Here is a 23,256-nt window from a genome sequence, read left to right on the forward strand (position 1 = left end):
CTGTTAATTTCCCCAGTGTGTATTCGGCAAATAGGAACCCTAATCGTCCTTCTTTAATACACTACTCAGTCAGAAATTCGTTACTTTGCGTTTCATTTGCTTTCATGGACACGATAATCCCCCCCCCCCCAACACATTGGCAGCAACTCAAAACTAAAAATAAAACGGGATATACGCGCTAGTGCTTCTTGCTACGAGAGTTTTGCACATATTTCACAACATTTACTGTCGGCTATTCCTGTGTGTTCACATTTGTTAGGAAATAGTTTTTGTGTTAACTGGTAATTAGGACCACAGTTTCGTTTGTCACTTTGCCTGGGGCTTGTGAAATCATTTTTCGTGTTTCTTTTTTTTCAAAGCCACTGCATAAAATTTCTGAATCGGTATTTTGAAGTAAGCCATGGCTGGTTTAACGGTCTGTCCACTTCATCTCATTCCATGCCTCCATCACTAGAATTCGTAATAAAATGTGGCCGTAGAAACTGATATTTCGGTAAGCGCTATGCATTTTCATAGTCACTGGGAGAAGGTTAATTTAAAGTTAATGTGTACTGTGCATTGATTGTATCGACATGCATGACAAACACAAATAATTGAGTGTAATTAAGCTTTTGAAGCTGAAGTTCGTCCAAATAATTTTTTTAGAATTCAGTCCGCACCGCAAACAAAATACAACGCTTCACCATTACATAGATAAACTGGTTAGTGTCGTATAAGGAAGTAAACTCTGTTTACACCGAAAATCATAACGACACCAGTAAATTCAAATTGTAGTTACTGGTTGTTAATCCGGTGGTACATACAATTACCACTGGGCTTTAAAAGGTTAAAGATGGTTTACTGTTCCTTTTTGTGAATTGTGGGCATGTTTCTTACACAAAATTAAACTTTTCTTTGGGAGAAACTAACATATAGATGTTTTATTTTCGTTTTCTTTAAGTATCGTGCCCTTAATGAGCTGGGGTACCTCGGTCAGTATAACACTGCTCTGTAAAGGAGGGATTCGTAAACTTTCGTAGACCTGGGGCGACATATACCCTTTCTTACCGGTTTATTAAAATTGGTAAGCTAACCCACTGATTAGTCATTACTGAGAAGTTTTACACCGCTTTTGCTGTTGGGATTCACAAGTTTCATCAAGAATATGCGTCCTTTTTCTTGATTCAATGCTATTAATTGGGCTAGAAAGTTGCTCACAGCAAATGTATCTTCTGACAAACACAGGCGACATTAACAAGACATGCTTTCTGACATCAGGAAACTGTTTTTTGATTATGCATGTTGACACAGTATAAAAATGTACGCGGATGGGTTAGAACCTGGGTGGGCCGCTGGTTGAGAACCCAAGCTGTAAAACGTTAACCCGAAATAGTGTGCAGCTAATTGAAAGGTTTAACTGCTAGTTCTAACAACACGATTTAATTTCCAGACTTAAACGCGGTCTAGCTTATGGCGGTTTGTTGTTTTTGTATCTGGATAACTGACTCGTATTTAAAATGAAAGAGCCTGAATTAGCCTAAGCTGATCGTTTCAGAACGTCCTTGAGAATCAGATAGTCAATAACAAGCTCTGCAGAGTGCTTTCTTATTTGTTGATTTGGAGCTTGCAGATCGCTTGTACTGGTCATATGATGCTGACGTCAATTTTAAGCTCTACAAATACACTACTGGATTTGCGTAGCCTCAAGAACAAGAAAATTAAAAAATATGAACTGAGAAGCCCTTTCCTTTGTGTAACGCTTGTTTTTAACTCATCCACCATAACAAATGATAGCTTGAAAGCTTGTATTTGTTGGGAGATCTGGAGCCATATCAATAAAAATAGAGCAGTAATTCAGAACATGGGATTAGAGTGAATGCAGATACTTGGAGTGCGAGCAACAGTAGCATAGTAGGCTTAACCAAATTGCATGTTTGAAGGCCACTGAAGGACCCCCCCTCCCTCCCTCCCTCCCTCCCTCCCTTTACCGCGCGGCTATAAGTTAACGGTACAGCGGTGTTAGCTCTGCTACGCTGCGAGTTCTGAGCTGTCTTCATACGTCTGTGCTAAGCTGTTCGTGCTGTATCGTTGTTCGTATTTTCCTGTGACCTTGAAACATGCAATTCCGTAACGGCTACTATACCTGCTATCTCTGGCCAGCTGAATTCAGTCCACGTCCCATTTATTTAAGGTTTCTGGTCAGTGTCCTGTGTGCTTACAGGCACGCCCTTCTCATCTTGATTTCATCACCCAGATAATATTTGAAAACTGTGATGTACCGCTGATTTTTTTTCAATCCTCCTGTCTTAGATTCGAACATTTTCAGCAGCAGTGTTCTCGGGATACCTTTCTTAGACTGAGAGACCAAATCTCGTAACGCACAGTTTAATGTAATTTCTTTATATTTTCAGATCCGAGCCGAGCAAGAAGGTGCGAGTGACCTTCTTCGAGTCCGAGAAACCTTTGATTGTGAGCTCACCAGAGCCTTCTGACCTTACCGACGACTTGGATGCTTCTGGCATCATTGCAGCCATGACGACATCGGGACCAGATGCTGACCATACGCCACCTTACGCCCGCCAGACCAGGTGAGTTGCCGTTGCTGATACGTGGTTCAGTGGGTGGTACAATTATCATCATACGAACTACGTACCGGTACTTAGACGAAGGTAAAATAAATAAAGAACTATCAGTATACTCAGTCATGTAAACAGCTAATTCCTCAGGACGTCGTGAGTATAAAATTTGTACTTGAAAATGGACGATTTCCAACATAATTGCGCTGTAACTCTTTTTATGTCATTCAAGAAACATTTTGGGTGGGGAGCTTCAGATTTTGAGCACTGCCCTCTTCTGGTTTATTTTGTCTTCATACATTTGAGAACATCGACAAATTGATTTTCCTCACAATGTTCTATTGCGTGTAAATAGAGGTCCTTGCTGCCTCCATCATTAGGACAATGAGTCATTCATTCCTCACGATCTGAATTCTAGATCAAGATCAGCCACTGGTAAACCCTTTCCCATAAAACAGCTTTGGAGTGCTGGCTGAGTCACCTGTAGTCAAGTCAGTTTCTATCTTGATTTGGTAGTCTTGCGTTGGCAGTTCGTTGCGTCAGGAAAGCAACATAGGAATATGTGTCTGTTTTGAAACGAAATAAAATATGCCAAAAAAATCGGTTAGTTTTTAGTGAAGAAACCCAGTCCTTGCGTTATTAATACTGATGTGATTTTCAATTCAAGGACCTGCAGTTTACATGATGGCGCTGTATTTCTGTAATTTCAGAAACTGTGTCAGTAATCTGGCAAATTACAACTTTCGGATAGGCTACTTTAGAAATACCGCCATACTACAAAATAGGGTACTAAGATAAGTAATTATTTAAATATAATTTTATGTAGGCGTTGCATAAATTTTGAAGAACACATGAAGACAAAAGTCTGAACTGAAAGACGGCATACAATTGTACGTAATCAGGAGCTGATAGTCGTTACGCTGGTGAAGAAAGTGTCTTACACGGAACCCAAAGGTTAATTATTTTTTTCGCAGGAGCCCGCCACTAGGCCACCTGAATCCAGTCCACACCCCAATCTGTACAACAACCATTTACTGATTCGTTAATTTTCTTAATATGTTGATCACAATCATCACGATACCGCACTAATAAAGTGATGTTAGGAGGAAATTGTGTTCTGTTAGATATTCGTGCTGGCTGGTGAACTTTCTGTACAGCAAGGTAGTTCCTACAAATGTCAGCGAGTTTGGCATTTTCTCTGATATTAAACCGCTATGCCGATGTATAGAATGCAGCAGAAAATGGGAACAGAATTGCCGTGGAACTCTTGTGTACGTTTGCTGATATGGACTTCTGGGCATACCTGCCTGCAAATTAAAAGTTTGTTTGGTTATGATCAAGGCTTGTGTTAACTGTCCTTATTTTCGTGTTTCTCATGTTGGCTGCACAAAGCGGATCTGACGTCAGTCTAGATGCAAGTTTCCTAGGGGATCTGTTATTTCGTAGTTCGGTTCATCCATTCAGTTACCAGTATTTTTGGATTCTGAAAGTTTAAAACTGTGTACTGAATTTAAACCAATTCTTATGCCTGATACGTAGATCTTGGAGCTTGCAGCGAGACCATAGGAAGTTACAGAACTGATATTTAGAAATTATGTTGACCGTTTAAAAGGCAGGAATGGGTAATGTTTGTTCTGGCCTATGAAGTGTCTACGAACTTTAATTCTTTGCATATTACCTATCGATTATTACATTCTGTACACATTTGTCACCGATTATCGCCGACCTGTTAATAAATTAAGATTTAGTATGGCTTCAGTTAGAAGCTTTCATATTTAAATTCGTTCAGTTCCTGAATTGTTACATTCAGCGTTAAGTTTTGTGCCTATGTTTACTTATCTCACTTCTTCTCTTCACAAAAACTCTCTCTCCTTCCTTTTATAACTTTTTATCATTTATTCTTACCATATCCATCGTATTTATGTGATACACGCGTCTTATAATGAATACATATTTAACTTTACTTTGATGCCCAAAGTTGAGGCTATTCATTCTTTTGCTGCCCTTAATTAACCTTAAAGAATTAATTTCTACCTACTGTACAAGGTGCGATCGGAAAGTTTCTAGACTGCACCTATAAAAACCCGTACACTTATCTCAGGTATTAAATTCATCCATCACCCTCGAAGTAGTTCCCCTGGGAGTGAACACAACGATCCCAGCGCCGCTGCCAAGCCTGGAAGCATCCCTGGAAATCTTTCTTTGTCAGCCTGTCAAGCACCATCTGCGATTCTGCCTGAATCTCTTCTATCGTCTCAAATCTCCTTCCCTTTAGCTGAATTTTCATCTTTGGGAAGAGGAAGAAGTCACACGGCGAATAAGGAGGGTGCGGGATGACGGCCATGGTGTTTGAGGCCAAAAACTGCCGAACTTTGAGGGCGGTGTGCGCTGGCGCGTTGTCATGATGCGTCGCATGTGGAGTTCTTCCTTTAGAATCAGCTGACAGGTCCCATAGCCTATCCCAACAATGTCGCACAAGTCGTTGATGGTACGACGTCGATCTTCGTGAATGGTCTGCCGAATCTTCGTAACATTTTCGGGCGTTGTGCTCGAAGATGGTCGTCCAGAACGCTCGTCATCATCGACAGAGGTTCGGCCATTTTTAAAACGTGAATGCCACACAAAAGTTTGTGCACGACCCATTGCGGACTCCCCAAATGCTTGCTTTAGCATTTCATAGGTTTCCGTAGCCGTTTTGGCGAGTCTTTGGCAAAATTTGATGCACACGCCATTCCGAAATCGCAGGAGGGTCGGTGTAATGCACTACCAAAACGCCCGTAACTAAGAAACAAATGCTAATTCGATGATGCCGGCTGGCACACTGATTCACTATGAATGTAGGCTGCACCCCTTAGCGGCAGAAGCTCGTACTACATCCGGTTCGCCCTCTATTGACACAGTCTTGAAACTTTCCGATCGCACCTCGTATATCTGTTTAGCCAACTTCACTACGGTATGTCATAATTGGTATAATTGTATGTTCATTTGTTATTTTGGTTATATTTTGTGATTTAGCTAAGGCTCAGTAAAAAAAGAAAGAACGAAAATTGAGAGAAATTTGAACAGGTCGATTCTGAGTGGATATTTAGAGTTAAGATCCTGAACAAAACCGCGGCAGTTTCAATATTCGCCTGCAGAAACCAAAAATACGCCACTTGCACTGCATTGGGACGCGTCGTGTTTGCAAGAGACCACATCGATACTGAGTGAAGTCCCTGCAAAAACTGTGACATGCTTAAAATAATGTGACGGGTAACTATTTTAAATCGAATCAACCGTAAAGTGCAGAGTTTGGAGCTGCCACGTAGTCCAGTTCAGTCGTGGTCGGTAAATCTCATGCTTAGTATTTTTTTTTCTTACTAGGGTACATCACCTTTTCTTTTGTGTCCGGCCTTCAGATAAGAACACGGATCGATGTTCCAGAACAATGCTGAGTCGAATGTTTGAGTCAGAGACAAAAGACATAACAGGACGATGCTGATAAATATGTAAGGGGCTCTATAATTTTACTTTTCACCAAATTACTGCTATCGTTGGGGAGATGAGGTGTGTTGAGTATAACATTCATAGGAGGGAAGAAATGCGCAGAAAAATTAGGCGGAGAACGTAGTAAGTGTAAGGATAATATTAAAATGTGTATCATAGAAATAAGTTTTTAACACCTCGACTAACTAGCTCAGAATTGGGCCCAGTGACGGGCTCTTGTACCTTAGGGTTCCAAAAAGAGCGGGATCAACAATCAGCTTCTTGACTGGAACTCTTTTTTATAAAGTTTATTTAGTTAAATACACTTCTCCAATTCAGTCGTTATAAGATGTACTTCATCAGAATTTTTGTGTTGGGCCTCATACGATTCTAAGAAATGTAAGCTCATTTAAGTGTTTTAATCAAGCCTTAATTCAGCTGCGTGGATGTACGTATTGTGCCCATTGTACAAATTCTGGAAGATAAATGCAGAATAGCTATTATAGAATTTGTTCGTCAGCATACATCTCTGAAATTACTCCACCGATTAGATTATATTTCGTTTCTCTGCACTAAAATTGGCGAGCAAATATAATTCTATTTGGTTCATATCTTTTATACTTAACTTATACTTCCTAAGAACCTCAAATTCCACTCAACAATGTTAAAAATACCCGTTACATAAGACGTAGTTCAAGTTACGAATTACAAATGTTGTTTGCTTTTCTTTGGAATTGGCGAACGTTTAACAAAATACAGGTTGGGGAAAATAAAGTATACCGAAAGATGTTTGGTGCGCTGTCTCCAGCCATGGCATCACCGGGTCGTATTTTCTTTAAGATGGTCGTTGTCAGACAGTAATCGACAAACAAGTGCGATATCGAGAGGTGATTGAGAAATTTGTCGGCGAACTGAGATTTCGTCGTTCAAAAAATTTACGTATGAATGAACAGTGGTTCTGACAAGATGGGGCAAGAAGTGAAACAGCTCGGGAGACAATCACAGTGCTTCGAGGCCATTTTGGTGAACGAACCATTTCCAGAGGCACCAATTTTGCGTACCCCGCGCTTTCACCGGACCTTGGAAAATGCTCAGAGAACTTGTGCACAGAGATCCAGTATCCCACACTGTGCTTCAGTTAAAAAAGAACATCAAACATGTTTTTGCAACAGTATTTAAGCACGCATTGGATGCAGTCATAGAAAATGCAGCGGTAAGATTTTAGAGATGCCTGGAAAGAAATGTAGGACTCTTACAAAATATAATGTGCCGACATGTACACTTGATTACTTGTAATAAATACGTTTCTTAATTATGTTCGGTATACTTTATTTTAAGCAGTCTGTACAAGAGAAAATATAATTTTTTATAGTGTGAATTAGGTTTTAAAGAAGAATTTTGGACGTGAAATTCTATTTGATTTCCATCATGGACTCCGCACGTTTTAAGTAGAAGTGCATTATTCGTTGGCTAATTCAGTTGACTTCCTGTTCAACAATCGTGGCAGGAAAGCTGTTGTTTGGGTAGGAAATTATATTTCCGTGTGCAATAAACGAAGTCACTCGAATGTAGAATTACAAAGAACGTATTTGGAAAATACGTTTCCTCAAATTTGTATCCTTTCCATACTTGTTGCAAATATCTGTAGGCGTAGAGTGACAGAAATTACTCACGTATTTAGACTGCCTACAAATATTAAAATTACTGAAGCATTCATTGGCGTTAACTCGTGGCCCTAGCATTAACATGTGTTGAACTCTGACCTTATCATATATATGGGCCATAGCAATATAACAGACGTTTCTGTTGTAGACCTGTACATAGAGGATCTTCATGCACCCGTATAAGCAATTGCCATTTTGTTTGGTATCGAAAAATGCAGGGCCTTCGGAGTTTACATGAACTCTTATCGTTCAAGTGACATCTCGCTTCGCTTTTTTGGGAGGTTCGGGGATCAAATCTCGACCTAAGTACTGGCTATTCTCACCAACATTTCATTCTTGTTCTCCCAGTCCGTCATGAATGCCGTAATTTTACGTCGATATGCGTCTTTTGGTGCCCTCTACTTGTCTTATTGGATTCCCGAAATTAATGTAAATAATATTTAAACGTTCATATTGAAATCTGCAATAAGGATCATGGAGGAAGGCCAGCTGTTACGATCCGTTTGCGCGATGTGCATAGAATGAACTCACGAGTTTTTAATCTTGTCGTGCTTGTCCGCATGTTTAAACTCAACCCCTAGGCAGATTCTGATGAAATTTCGTACGCACGGTATGACATTTGAAGCCACCCAGACCTCATACTTGAAATTTTCTACAATCAGCAATAACAACGTGGCTGACACACGAAGTTGTAAGGTGGGATGACACTAGCGCCGCTTAATATGTGGTCCAGAAATCTAAAAAAATATAGTATTTGTTTAGGTATTTCGTTCAATGAATGTAAAACAGCCCTGCTGTTGTTGTCTTTGTTTTGGCACTTTTTTTTAAGTCAGCTGCTAACAAACTCGGCTACGCGTTACAGCGGTGCCGAACTTTGAGGTTATATTGTACCGTTTAACGTTTTTAGATTCTGTATATAAGTTCTTCCTACAAATATTTTAATAATAACAATGCATGCCCATGAGCTGCGTTTTGCTGTAGGAGGTAGTTCGCACGAGTAATGTTTGCATCGGACACGTGTAATCTTGCTAAGTTGGATTTACAGTTGACTTTTACGTACACTAATTTAAAAATGTCACGGCTGTCACTATAAAACTGTTTGCTGCTTAGTGCGGACTGTATCTCAGTATTACATACAGCCTTTGAGCACTGTACACTGCGTACGGCTGGACATACAAAGAGCGTTGTGTGTGGAGATTATTCCGGATCAGATGCATCTTTCCAGTACTGTTTAATATCGTATTGTTCTCAGTTTGTTATTAACCAAGCTGGTTTTGAGGCTACATTTCGTGGAACTATGGATGCATGCCGGAGACCTCTGCCCGTACGTTTCAACATCCGGACATCCCACGCATGTTTCTTATTGGGTGTTGGTGTTAGAAATTTGTTAAACGGTGGGATTTGGAAACAATTTTCCGTATTATTTCAACAACAAATCTAAAAAACCTTCGGTATGGTTCGGATAGTTGCTTTCGTTTACGCTCGCTCCTTTGTCGGGAAGGAGGTGCATGTGTTGCTGGGGCAAGCGGCGTTGCCAGATTGTACTCGATGATTCGGATGTTACTATGCGCTGAAAAATGTGATCGCTGTCTCACACAGTATTGCTTCTTTTCCGACTGAACAATTGCTCGGCATGCTTATACACCGTGTACCGTTCAGTCACATACTTTTGGCCCCTGTGTCTGGAAAGGGACGTCTAATAGAAGCGAAGTGTGTGCGGTAACAGACGGGGAGGAGAATTTTGTAACAGTAAAGGTGAAGTAGAATCAGCTATAATAGTTCACATTTTCCAGGGTTTCTGATCTGTTGGCCGTATTTGTGACCATGAAGGTCACGTGATGTTGCCGTGTCGGCACCCAAGAGCTCTGCCTACAGCTATGATGTCATGTCTGCTGTAAGGATATCGTAACTCATTACCATAAGTCGGGTTTCCTCATTAACGAGTGACATATAACTTTTCATGGCGGTTAGTCTGAAGATGGCTGTCTTCTGAATTGTTTCACTGTGGTACTCTGGTACACTGCGCAACAACCCAGAAGACGACATACAGCATTTGGTTGTGTGTTTGAACGAGAAAAATACTTCTCATGAAATCGTATGCTTCTATTGAGAAAATTCATAGACTTCTGGGCTCTTAACTCGAGAGCTTTGATAAAATTGTTTTAAAAATCACTTAACGCAAAACTGAAAAACGTTTGGTTCAAGAATGGTCTTCCTATCGGAAATATAAGATTTGAAGTTAAGATGGCGGCAGTATGTTTCTCCGTAACGTTGGTACCCACGGCGTTACAGCCTAGACCACCCTGGATATCGGAAATAGACAGAGGTTTTGCTTTAAGACAATCCTATTTCACGAAAGTCCGCTATGCCGTAAATGTCATTCCATCTTTTTCTGGAAATCCGTTTTTCAACGAAGCTGGAGTAAATGTGTTAATGAAGGAAGGGAATATTTCTTCTTAACCTACGTCTTCCTAGCTCCTTGATGTTGCGTCGTTAACGAAGGTTGCCATATTCGCCCTCAGAGCTGGCGATTGAGCGTGAAGTGAATAAAGCCATCATCAGCGGTCGTATAAGAAGGGCCTGAGCTAGACCATGAAAAACTCGTTACATACTTGGCGTTAGGAGGAATAGTGCGAGACAGATACGAACTGTGGGCATTGATGAGTATACCACTGGCATTCCATCGAAGTCAGCGATGATCTGGATCAACATTGGCGTTGACTGATCGGAATGTTTGACAGCTTCGATTGTTCATTTAGCCAACTCTTCTAATAAAACCGGAACGTTAAAAGTCACATACATGGGCTAACCTTCTACAAGATTATGACTCATTTTATAACTTCATAATCCATTTGCTGGTATTGATTTTAACATTATTATATCTGTTTAGGTTTCTACCTTACAAGATTTTTCCGCTCAAATTTTTGTCGATCAATCGGTAAGTATTTCACGAGGTCGTTCCTGCTGTGAATGATTTTTTTTTTAATGCGAGCTTTCATTCAATTCTAATCCGGTTCGACTTCGAAAACGAAGTACGAGGTGCTACCCAAAAGTTCAGCGAATTTGAATTCCACGCGCGAACCGGTTGTGGAATGGCCTGCCGCCGCTAGATGGGGCGAGCAGTACCCTTTGTGAATTAGTGTGCCAACAGCCGTGAAGGCGAGAGGCCGCGTTCTTGAGTCTCGTACGTTTTTGTAACGTTGTGTTGTAGTGGTTCGGCGATTTTTTGAACCTGCATAAATGACAGCTTTTAAGGAGCAAAGAGTCTGCATCAAATTTTGCTTTAAGCTTAAAAAACTGCTGTAGGAACCCACCGCATGCTTGTGGAAGCATTTGGCGAGAATGCAATGAGTCAAAGTAAACCTTTTTTGTGGTACAAACGCTTTAAGGATGGACGAACGTCTGTCGAATGTGAAGTTCACGTCGATCTTTTTTTTTGACATCTAAGGCATTGTCCACAAGGAATTTGTCCCCCCTGGTCAAACTGTCAACGGAAAGTTTTGAAGCGGCTACGGGAGAGCATTAGGCGCAAACGTCCGGAGAAGTGGGACAACAACAGCTGAGTTCTCCACCACGAGAAAGCGCCCGCCCACACATCGCTCGTTGTTCGGCAGTTTTTGGCGTCCGGTGATTCCCCACCCACCCTGTTCGCCTGACCTCGCCCCCTGCGACTTTTTCCTGTTTCCCAAAATGAAATTTCGATTGAAAGGCCGTCGTTTCGACACAATTGAGGAGATCCAGGCAGAATCGCAGGAAGTGCTTAAAATACTCACACTTGAAGACTTCCAGGGATGCATGGAATCATGGAAAAGACGCTGGGATCGCTGTATCCATGCCCAAGGGGACTACTTCGAAGGAGACGGCGGAAACTAGGAGTTATGATAAGCAATTTTTTATGGGAAAATTCCCTGAACTTTTGGGTAGCACCTCGTATGATCTGAAAACAACGATCGTTATTGGACGTGCTATTGAAATAGGTTTGTATAGGCCTGAACATTACTTTTCGCATCACCTATGTTCAGAACAAGAGTCGGCGTAGCTCAGTCAGTATAGTGACTGTCTGGAGTTTAACATGCTTCAAAATACGATCACAAATACAATCCTGCACCACCTAATTATGCAGGTACAATGTTTTAATAAAACTTAATGTTGCGTACAACACCCAACAGGAACTGAAATCACACATAAACAGTTAATTTTTACATCACCATTGAAAGAACACATTCTTTCTCTTCTGCACTACAGGCCAAGGAGCACGGACATCACAGTCAGAATTGCTTCCTATAGATTCTTCGGGTGGGACGAACACTTACGAAGATTAACGAAACTACGAAAGCAATGCTTCCATGCACGGCCCCCCATTGATGGGCATTATCAGTAAATGAAAGAAATTGAGGTATTACAGCAGTATTTTGCAATAAAACAAACTCATGCATATACCAACGTTACCACGACAAAATGTTTCAGCCATGAATGAAAAGTTAGCAACACTGTGTCCAAAAAACTAGGTTTTCTGAAGCAACGGGCCTGTTAGCATAATCTACACCAGCGTTTCTCAACCTTTTTGTCCTTGCGGAACCCTTGAAATAATATTCATGTCTCAGGGAACCCCTACATAAAAATTATTATATATCATTATTGATATCTTTCTTTATTTTTTATAAATTTAAAGTTCATAAGGAAAACTTAATATTTTTTTCTGATAGCTGGTTTACGCAAAAAATTACTTACGTTTTTCTCAAGTTTATTGACAATACAAAAAAAAACTGAAATCAAACTGCCTGTCAAGAGACCTCATACGGAGGTTTTCATTCACACAAAAAATTAACATAAATAACCAATATCGTATATAACACATATAAACAGAACGAAAACAGATAATAACTACTACAATAACTAAATCGTTTATTGACAATGTTAAAAAGGCATAAGATAAATCAAAATAAAATGTCATATGAACAAATATATGTGTCAAGGAAATGTTATTTTTGAAGCCAATTTAAATAATAAAATTTACTTTTCTAATGTGAAAACTGTGCTTGTCTTTTGGTACACAAATGCTTAATTCGGGGTCGAACTTTAGATAAACACACACGGATTTCATCTTCAACTGAAAGGAGACGATTTCTGTCTTTGGTCTTGATACTTGTTAAATAAGAAAAAGCTTGCTCACACATGTAAGAGGTTGAAAACTCAGCAATCTATTTATTGCTTTCCTATGAATGGCAGGATACTCTTCTTTCACAGAAATCCAGAACTTGTCCAGGGATAGGTCAGTAAATCTCATCTTCAGTACAGCTCCTGTACACTGACCACTAAAGGCGGTTTCACACTGGCGCCGTATAGATGTCGCTAAATATATTTCTTATGATTATTATATTTCCAAAAGACATAACAGGTTGAAGACTTTATTATAATACCCAAGAATTTCCCGAGAATATGTCGTACGTGTATAGTAAAATTACGAATATGAAATTAAACATAAAAGAGACTCAAAAATACATTTACATATGATTAGCCTATTCATCACTATTTCTCGCGGAACCCTAAGGTTCCGGGGAACCCCGGTTGAGAAACGCTGATCTATACTATAAAGACGACTAAAAGTGTTGGTTCGTTTGACAACAAACAGGGCACGTGTTCAAACATCTTATGTCTGGTTTGCATTGTACCGCGATCATATCTCAGTACGAATGAACATGTCTGAAAGGGAATGTCTGGTGTTTTCACAACGTAAAGGATAAATTCCATATGGCAGGATCTCCGAGATAAACTAATGGAGTAACAGATGTTACACACCCAAGCCAAAGCTTTGCACCCCTCCACATTGCACAGTGGGCCCTATCCAGGGCGTCCAACTACACACAAAGAAACCTAAAAGCACTGGAACATACATTTTGGGTTTGGAGCCGTTGGCGAGATATAATATGCTTATTAATATTGAAACCATTTGTTTGAAGAAACTAACGTATATGTATGTAAACCTCAAATATATATCCACACTAGATCAAGTTTCATCTTAGTATTATTCTCTCATTTCGGTTTTGGCGAACTTAATCTTGTGTGATTTTCTTGTTTCTCTGATCCAAATTACATATCTAATCTATCACAATTCCCTGGCTTGTACAAACGTTAGATGTATGCAGCATCATTAAATAGCCCATCACTCTTCATTTAACTACCTTAAACAGTGTTTGTTAAGAAAACCCTCCTTTCATATCCAGATGTTTACACTGATACGTGTCACATATTTGCAAAAAAAAAGTCAAAGAAAATCTAAAATTACTTATAAAAATCAGTGTACGTATTTTTACTCTTTTCTTTCCGAAATTTCCGAAGCGATAGCGTACTTTCGCTCGAAACGGGAATTTGATAAATGATGTTCAAAATGCATGAATACAACTGGCGAGAAAAATCTTTTGCTGGTAGAAGCATCTATCCTTGATGTTTATCATCTGTACGACCATTAAGAGATGCAAGTCTTACCACTCACCACACTTGGGAATAAATATGCATTTTTAAAAAAGCACTCGGAATGAATTTGATTTTAAACACCGACACATCTGCAATGTTTACACTGTGTTTGTCGTCAGACATCTTGCCTTTCTTAAATTTTGCAAGGTAGAGACGAGGAACTTGGATTTTACAAACTAAATGACAAACGGAACTGTTAGTGTTGATGCTGTTTCAAGTGGATCACCGGTAATTTTTCTGAAAGTAAACCCCACTCTTCCGTCCTGCAGACCGGTGACTGCGAACAGGAGCAAAGCAACAAATGTATGATACTGATTCGGAAATACCGGCACGACGAAAGGTGTCTGTAACTTGGAAAGGATGCTTTTCTGGAGTCATGTTCACATGAACGTTTTAAATTGTTTTCCAATGTACCGGATCAAGTTACACTCGGTAAATTCCCACATAAGTTAGCCAACAAACAATTCTGCATTTTGTCCTGTAACTCAGCTGTTGCCAATGTTAACAAAACTGAAGAATTTTAGAATTTTCTCATAGCAGATTTGTTGCCGTACTATGAGTGCAGATGAATAGTCTCTCACAAAATGAATTTTTTTCTCAGAATTGTTCTTTAAAATGAGGGTGTGTGGTGGTGAAAATTCCTTTTCTGCAACTGTCGAGGTTTTCCCGCTTGTCTTCGACACCCGTTACTTCTAATAAAAGATGAAACGTCGTGAATGACTCGGTGTCCACATTAAGCTGTACCGGTCATCTTCATCATTTGGAGTGTTAGCTCTTTCCTTGTCATGCGTACAGGTCAGAGGGTTCATTTAGAGGCATAGACAGGAACTATATAATATATATAAAAAACTATCCCGTAGAACCTCATTACGTACACATTCTGTCTGGAAAAGAATTTCAAGATGGACCACAAACTTAAATTTGTAATGAATTGACAGAAACTTCATTGTAACCAACAGCATAAATACAGCCGTGCAATTGAAGAATTTTTCAAGAAATAAGCCGAAGTTCATTTTAAAGGAACATTATTTTTATTTAAATTATGCATACAAACAAAACTGTTTACAATTTGAAGGACACTTGTGCCAAACGCGTTTCGACCTCAAGAAGCCATCATCAGTGGTAAAACAAAATGCGACCAACACATCCTCGACCACGGACATAAATACGGTCCCATGGAAGATATCATGGACGTGTTAAGAATAGCATCGAAAGGTAAAATGCTTGACATTTTAGAAAAATTCCGTATCTATAAATCCAGCAAAAAGCATAACATCATAAATGAACAGAACGCTCATGACTCCAATGTGTTATTTGACCTGGCAATAAACAGAAAAAAATTAAAATTTCATATGCAATAGTTGGCCACACTGATAGTTAATATCGTATACCCTACACATTTTTCAAACTGACAGTAACGCCCACGCATCGTTGAAGTTCACAGGCACAGACGATGCAACCACGGCTCACCGTAGACCAGCAACGGCAATCAGACCAGTGGACATAAAAGCTAAGAGCTCAATTTAATACACCAACTCCTGTGCAATCAACGTCCGGTGAGGTGTTACATAAGTTTGGTTTTGTAAAGTACACATCTTTTATGTTCTGTATAAAACCATAACCTTTTAATTTATATTATGTGAATTAATTTGTTTTGCCACTGATGAAGGCCTGTTGAGGTCGAAACGCGTTTGACATTAGTGCTCCTCAAAGTGTACACAGTTAAGTTTGTATGCATGATTTATATTCCAATATACTACACGGTTTGCAAGGTTTTAAGATTATTTTAATCGAAAATCTAAACGTCTTGGTTGTAATGAGTCCTTTTGTTTTACCTCCATGATGTGAAATATTACTGTGTTTGTGTTTAGTCGTTTTAGCCAACAAATCAAACTTCTCTCGTCAGTAACGCGACCTCTCTCTTGGTAGTAAGCAGAGCAAGAAATTTCACAAATCTGTTGACAATTTACATGCAATATCCGGTGTGAGTAATTGAACAAGTCTCGCTGTTGGCAAAGCATTGAACGGAAACTAAAAGTGGGTGCTTCTGCTTGACGTACACTTGTGCACCACAAACTTTACCATTCATCTCGTAAGTAGCATCGTGTCCGTGTGCTTGTAGAAATTTCACTTTTAATTCATACTCAAGGCATTGTAATAAAGTCTGTGCTAAACCCCGACTCATAAAATTCGATAAATTCCCGAACTGTAAGACATCTTCCTTGATTTTATCTTCGTAACGCCAAGACTAAAACGTTTCGCTGAATATAACAGTTTTTTCGTTGGCTAATTATCAGGAAACCGTCTTTGTAATTCATAAGTGCAAGTTTGTTAAAGGTTTTGAGTTACAAGTTATATTTTCGTTATACGTGTGTGGTGAAAATTTTAAGGCATGTCTGGGTGCATACTTTAAGTGGGTCAGAGATACCTGTTACCAATAACAAAAATTGTTATCATCATCGTAATTTCAGAACATTTAGACGTGCAGTATCTTTGTGACCCCCCCCCCCCCTTACGAATAAACATTGACGGTTAAAAAATGCAAGCTGAGTATTAAGTAGGTTTTATAGTGTTCGTGTTAATATTGAGTTTATGCCCTTTTAGGTAAATTTGTTTGCAAGTTGACATTTTGTTTTCTGAACTTTACACTTGCTTTCTTCTCGAGCTTTGGCATCGATAAATGTGTGATTGGACTTGAAGAAACACTTCGATTTATAAATCAGTACAGACAATGGCTGTCCTTTTTTGTATTTTATAGCATATGTAATGCTTGTTTTGTGTCTTTTGTCTCATACATAGTTAATTTCTGATTTTCATGTTAGTTTTCTGTGATTCGGGAACATAACCCCATTTAAAACATTGCGCTTGTGGGAAATTGCTCGCTTTACGAACTGTGTCCAGGAACGTAACTATTCTTAAAAGCCGACTTCATGATATTACTCGCTGTATTCCTCTGCTGCTGCTTTCTAGCGACAGCTGTAGGAAACCAGTCACGAACGACAGTTTTCCATTCTTGATCTGAGTTTCTCAGAGAAACTTGTCCTGTGTAAAGCTGTGTGGTGCTCATTTGTTAAAGAGTCAAACGTTTTGTGATGAATCAACTGAAGAATGTAGCTTAGGGATAAAATAGGATTGGCGTGAATTAGGGACCTTCCTCAAAATCAGCAAGAAAACATGGACACCCACTTTTTCAAGAACTCTGTGGAAGACGAGAGTAACAGACACGTTTATGGAATGTACGAGGCGCGTCCACAAAGTAAGTTTCCCACTCGTCCCACAGCTAGCAAACCTTATATTTCGCGAAGCGACTGTGCGTACGTGATAGAGGAATGACGTAGCATGGCGCATGCACTAACGGTACTTCCCGCGTTCTCACAGTAGCATCGTTGCAGCTGTTGAAGATGGAGGTTCTTATTCCAGCTCCCGCCGACTGTGAAGTACGGTCAGTGATAACGCTAGGCCGCACACGGCTCGACGGACAGCGAGTCTCCTGCAGGAGTTCAGCTGGGAGGTGTTTAATCATCCACCCTACAGCCCGGACCTCGCTCCCAGTGATTTCCATCTTTTCCTACACCTCAAGAAATTCCTGTCCGGTCAGCGTCAGCGTTTTGAGAATGACAGAGAGGCGGAGATGGTTGTCACACAGTGGTTCCAATCCCAGGCGGCAGACTTCTACGACACAGGTATTCAAAAGTTGGTCCCACGGTATGACAAATGTCTCAATTCCGGTGGCGAATATGTTGAAAAATAGCTGGACACTTGCTGTATCTGTTGCAATAAATATTTCCATGAAATTGTGTTTTGTTTCTGTAAACGGCCCCAGGGAAACTTACTTTGTGGACGAGCCTCGTATTTATTGTGCTGTTAAATGGGAGACAATTTTCTTTATGTTTATTTAATATACGAGTACATTAATGACATTAAAAGAAACAGAAATTAATCATTAGACGCTGGTTAAGAAATATGGTTATGTTACATTCTCGTCACCAGACTGCGGAAAAAATTACGAAGATCAGAAATTAATAAATCATTAAAAATATAGCAAGATTAATATATTTGAATCGACAACAGAAAACCAAAATGATATTGAATTCTGGGAATCCTTGCGACCGGGCAAAAGTCTAAATATTATAATACACAGAACTATGTCGTTTCATGCGGGGTGAAATTTTGCCACTCTCCGTAAGACTAACACAGATTAAGGGTGTTTGAGAACGCCGTATTGAGGAGATATTTGGAACTCGGAGAGACGAATGAACAGGAGGGTGTAGAATGTACTCGAAATAATGTCAAGGTTATCTTGTGAGATAATTGAGTGAGCGGAACATGCGTTTTTGGCGAAACATAAGCCAAGGAAAGGTGGCTTATATTGAAAGGAATTTTAATAAATTAGAGTTACTTTCTTAATACTTGTATGTTACATACGCACTAACTAACTAACTAACTCCCTGGTAGAAGAACCCGCAGGTCCGACACCGACAACACCAAAGCCCGCCATCGGACTCCGTTCTGAGCCAACTCCATTTACCATCCTCACAGTCCACCTCTCTAAGATCCATCTTTATATTACCCTCCCATATCCTTCTTGGTCTGCCCAATGGCTATTTTCCAGGATGATTCCCCGCCAAAATTCTGTGTGCACTCCTTGCCCCCAATGCGTGCTACATGTCCAGTCCATCAGAGCCTTCTAGATTTCACTGTCCTCACTATGCTGTACAATTTACGTAGCTCCTCGTTATGTGATATTCTAAATAGCCTACTTATTTCGATCGTCCTAGGTCCAAATGTCTTCCTGAGTGCCTTGTTCTCAAACAATTGTAATCTGCGTTCTTCCTTCAAAGCAAGAGACCATGTTTCACAACCATACAAGACAAAAGGCAAAATTATTGTCTTGTATATCCTGATCCCCAATCTTTTAGATAGTAAACGAGATGATAGCATTTCTTGAATTTAATAAACACAAGTGTTCCCTGGATGTATGTATTCTGCTCTTAATTTCATCTTGGACCTCATTTCTGTTTGTTAATGTTGTTCCCAGATTCTTAAATTTTGAAACATTTTCAAATGATGTGTTAGTTATGAGTATGTTTTGCTGTTGTTGCTGATGTTGATCCTGTATTACGCCCTTGTATTTAGTTTTGTCTGCATTTACTTCTAGGCCTATTTCCTTGCTAGTCTGTAGGAGAGTTCCTGCAAATTGACTTCATCAGCATAGGCAAGTACTTGGTCACACCATTCAATTCGAGCCGTTCCTGATTCCCTGTGACCTTCCTGGTGACAGTTCTAGAGCAAAATTGAAAAGCACTGGGGATAAAGCACCTCCCTGTTTTAGGCCATTGTGCAGTGGGAACGGACCAGACAGAAAGTTACTTATACACACTGTACTAGATACCCCATCCATAAACATCTTGATTAACCTAAAAAGTTTCTTTGATTTTGCAAACTCAATCAAAATGCCATACAATACCTCTCTTCTAACTGAGTCATGTACCTTCCTAAAGTCCACAAATAGTTGAAGTACTGACCCATTACACTTCCACTTTTTCTCTAATATTTGTCGAATACAAAAGATGTGATCAATAATTGACCTATCAATGTCGAATTCACATTGATCGTTCTCGATAGTTTCATTCATAAACGGCTTTAACCGTCCCCGAACAATATTTGACAAAAAGAGATACCCTGGAAGTTACTGCACTCAATTTTGTCATCTGTTTTATGGATAGGGACAACAATTTATTATTTCCACTGTTGTGGTAGTACTTTCTGGTTCCATATCGACACTATAAGCGTTTGTATATCAGAGTGCAGTGTCCTACCACCTGCGTGGATTAGTTCTGCTGGAATTTCCCAATGGCAAATTCAACTTAATTGAGGCTCGGTTCCGGGATGAAGGGCTCTGATGTATGTACTTCAGGCTCTTTAAGTTGATCAGCTACGTGAACGTTTAGTAACTTACTAAAGGTATCTATCCATCTGTCTATGATGCCATGTGAGTCCGCTAGCAGATCCCCATTCTCCTAATTTTCACTGAAGAATTATATATCTACAAATGTTATCATAATGTTTTGTACAGCGCAAGTTCTTTGCATTGTTTCCGTCGCATCGATTTGGGGCGGAGGTGCATCGTGTTCTCAGCTTACGGGAACTGTTGAAATTACTGTGGAAATACGCGTTTGTCATTGGAACACGTTTCAAGGCCAATGTATATTAATGTTTGTAAATTCGTTTGATTGTGACGTATATACAGGCACTGGCAAGATGTCTGCAAGCCAGATAGTGTCTGAAATTATCTGCGACTGTAGTTTCCTATCCCCTTCTGTAACAGTAACTCATTGACGTAACTAAGTTGGTGGCGGTTTTCGACTGATTTTGGTTTTCAGTGTATATCACCGGGTGGTAAAGCGACCCGATCTGGCAACTGGCCACTTATCTCCATCTAGTACCCATGTGGAGAATGTGTAGTGCTTTACATGTACTCCCCCAACATATTATTGACGTGGTGTTTAAGTACATTCAGTTTTACCTTTGCTTATTACGGCATCAGGAGGCGAATTCGTGCGCTTGTGAAGTGTATTTATGTAAACGCGATTTCAATTGCATGCCGTATGGAAATCACGTGACAGGTGCAACAATGTTGTCAGCATATGAATCTCGAGGCATCAGCTTGGAGGTGCGACGTTTCCGTAATGTTTGTTACTCGGGGGGACAGTTGTGACTACGTGGGCTAGTTTGCTCTATCTCGTCTATCTTCGGTTCTGCACAGTTCCAGGGAACCTGTCGTCGTATAAGACGCATGGCCACCAAAAATATTTTTTACTCCGAAATTTTCTGATTTAAGTGTCAATTCAGTAGAACTGCAGAAATGTGGTCGGTGCGTCACTAAAGACCGGTTTTAAGATTTTATTTATTTTTGTATTTCAGTTCAGAAATGACGATGCTCATTTGAGATACAACAGAAATAAAAAAATCTCGTGTTATTGAATTCATATTTATTACTGATAACCGCCTCACCCCCCAAGCAACCATAATTGTGTATAGCGGGACAACTTTACTTTACTTGCTACTTGTACTTCTTTTACTTCTTTATTGCTGATATCGTACGTGTTTTATGCTTCATTTAGGTCTTTGTGTTTTTATTGTAATAGAAGTATGTGTATTTAATTGTATGTCGAATATATTTAGCATAATGTTTTCTCTGGTTATTTACTTCTGAAATTATGGTGCCTCTTGTAACCAGTAAGTACGGTATATACTGAGTACATATTTTTTATCCCAGCAAGATCTAGTTTACGCAATTCGGTTTTGTAGAAGAGCACTGCCTCCATTTAGCCCCTTAGTGCCACCCATCAGAGATCGAAACATTCAAAAAATTTCAATTGCACCTTTACCTTCCCGCAAGCTCTGGAGTAGTAGTAGATTTTTTCCTCCTGCTACCATCAGAGGGAAGTTGCGTGTAATAGTATAAAATGACCGACATCTCGGAAACAATGGATCATTTTGATCGACGCTGAAATTTTGTGAATTTCCTTTCCCGTCGATTTAATCGATCTTGTCGCTTTGAGTTAACCTTTCTCGCAACATGCAAAGTTTTAACATAGTATATATGGTGCTGAGTTCCTACTATCGTGAGATTAACTAGAATTTAATAGAATTCGTGTTTTATGACGTGTGTGGAGATAGACGAATGATATTTTAAAGGATTATTTATGCCTTCCATCTTCAGTGTAAAGCGGAACTACTGCGTCTTTTACCGATAATTTTGTTATGGTGGACAGGGCAGTCTGTATTAGTTGTATTACTAATTATTTGTCACTGATAGAAATCTACCTTTGGTTGGAGAAAGTATTTGTGGCACATTGTTTGAGAACAAGGAGTGTGATGATACGTTTTGCTCGAACTGTACCACAGTGACGGAGGTCACTACTACTAATAATTATAATATATTTATTTTTCCTGTTGGTCTGAACGAACGATATCATTATTTATTAGTTCGTTCTGCCGTAACATGTGTTTTTTTTCCTCAAAAACACATTAACTGACTACAGTTGATGTTCACAGTCAAATGTCTTGAAAATATTCACTTAAAGTTATGTATTTTTATCAAAATATTAAAAGTGGTAATTGGCAGTTACAGTGTGATGAATAATGCCCGTTTATCTTTGGTGTTTAATTTTAGTAATATCTAAATCGTAGAAACAATCTCTTGCACAATATGGTACGAAAACTTGCTGATATACAGTTGCGAATAACGATCCTGAGAGAATACCTTAAAATAGATATTGATTCGGTTTTTAGCCCATGTATATTCATTAATCATTGTTCACCTTTTCTTGAAATGTCATATTCATGAACTCTGCTGCGAAAAACTGAACGAGAAGTGTCGTAACTTTAAAGAAGATAGGTCAGAGATGAAATGTGTACGTCCACTGTAAGAAGTTCAATTCCCACCAACCCTCGATCAAATTGAAGGGAATGATTGCAAATGCATTAATCTACCGTGTTTTAATTTCCCAGTAGTATTAGGCCTACGCTCCGCACACCACATCCAGCCCAGAGTTATGATCAAAGAAGCCAAATTGTAATTTCCATGACTGGAAACATTGCTAGAAATCATTCTCTGGAAATCATGTTAATGGGATTTACCGTTGTCGTATCACTCTGTACATCTTGAAATGATTCAAAGTTTAATCCTTTCAGAGTGGAATAGTGAGTGAATGCTCAAAAACGGATAGAAGTAATAGTTATGCCTGTAGAATCCAATAGCTCAACGCTGTATTTACATCTTACTAAATTCGTAAGATCAATTTTGGTATTAACCTTCCATCTGAATGGTCTTCTGAACCATTGGCATATCTTTCCTAACAAATTATAGTTGCATGACAGGCGATCTGTGGGTATAAATTTCCTTGTCCCGCGTTATGTAACATTTTCTCTACCTCATCCTTTGTTACAAACGTCCTTAACATTGTGTTTTTACGTTCTAGCGGTTTTGAAGTTAAACTTTACAGGTAACAAGGCGACAAGTTTTTATGACTCCGCCAAACGAACTCGGCAGTAGACGAGGGATAGCATAAGGAAGTCCCCCTTCGTTCGGT

The 23,256-nt window shown here is 39.5% G+C and overlaps 1 protein-coding gene across 4 annotated transcripts in view; it reads left to right on the plus strand.

Annotated features, from left to right (window-relative positions):
• Positions 1 to 23,256, plus strand: part of LOC110835892 (uncharacterized) — a 171,051-nt gene that overhangs the window by 137,062 nt on the left and 10,733 nt on the right. For all 4 annotated transcript variants that reach the window (XM_022076590.2, XM_022076589.2, XM_022076591.2 and 1 more), the window contains one exon: positions 2,391 to 2,567. In XM_022076590.2, coding sequence (XP_021932282.1) covers positions 2,391 to 2,567 — 177 coding nt within the window. The remainder of the gene's footprint in view (positions 1 to 2,390; positions 2,568 to 23,256) is intronic.

Source organism: Zootermopsis nevadensis, unplaced genomic scaffold, assembly GCF_977971745.1.
Source record: "Zootermopsis nevadensis isolate Lab colony 2312 unplaced genomic scaffold, Znev_1.0 Znev_ptg000011l, whole genome shotgun sequence".
Taxonomy (NCBI): domain Eukaryota; kingdom Metazoa; phylum Arthropoda; class Insecta; order Blattodea; family Termopsidae; genus Zootermopsis; species Zootermopsis nevadensis.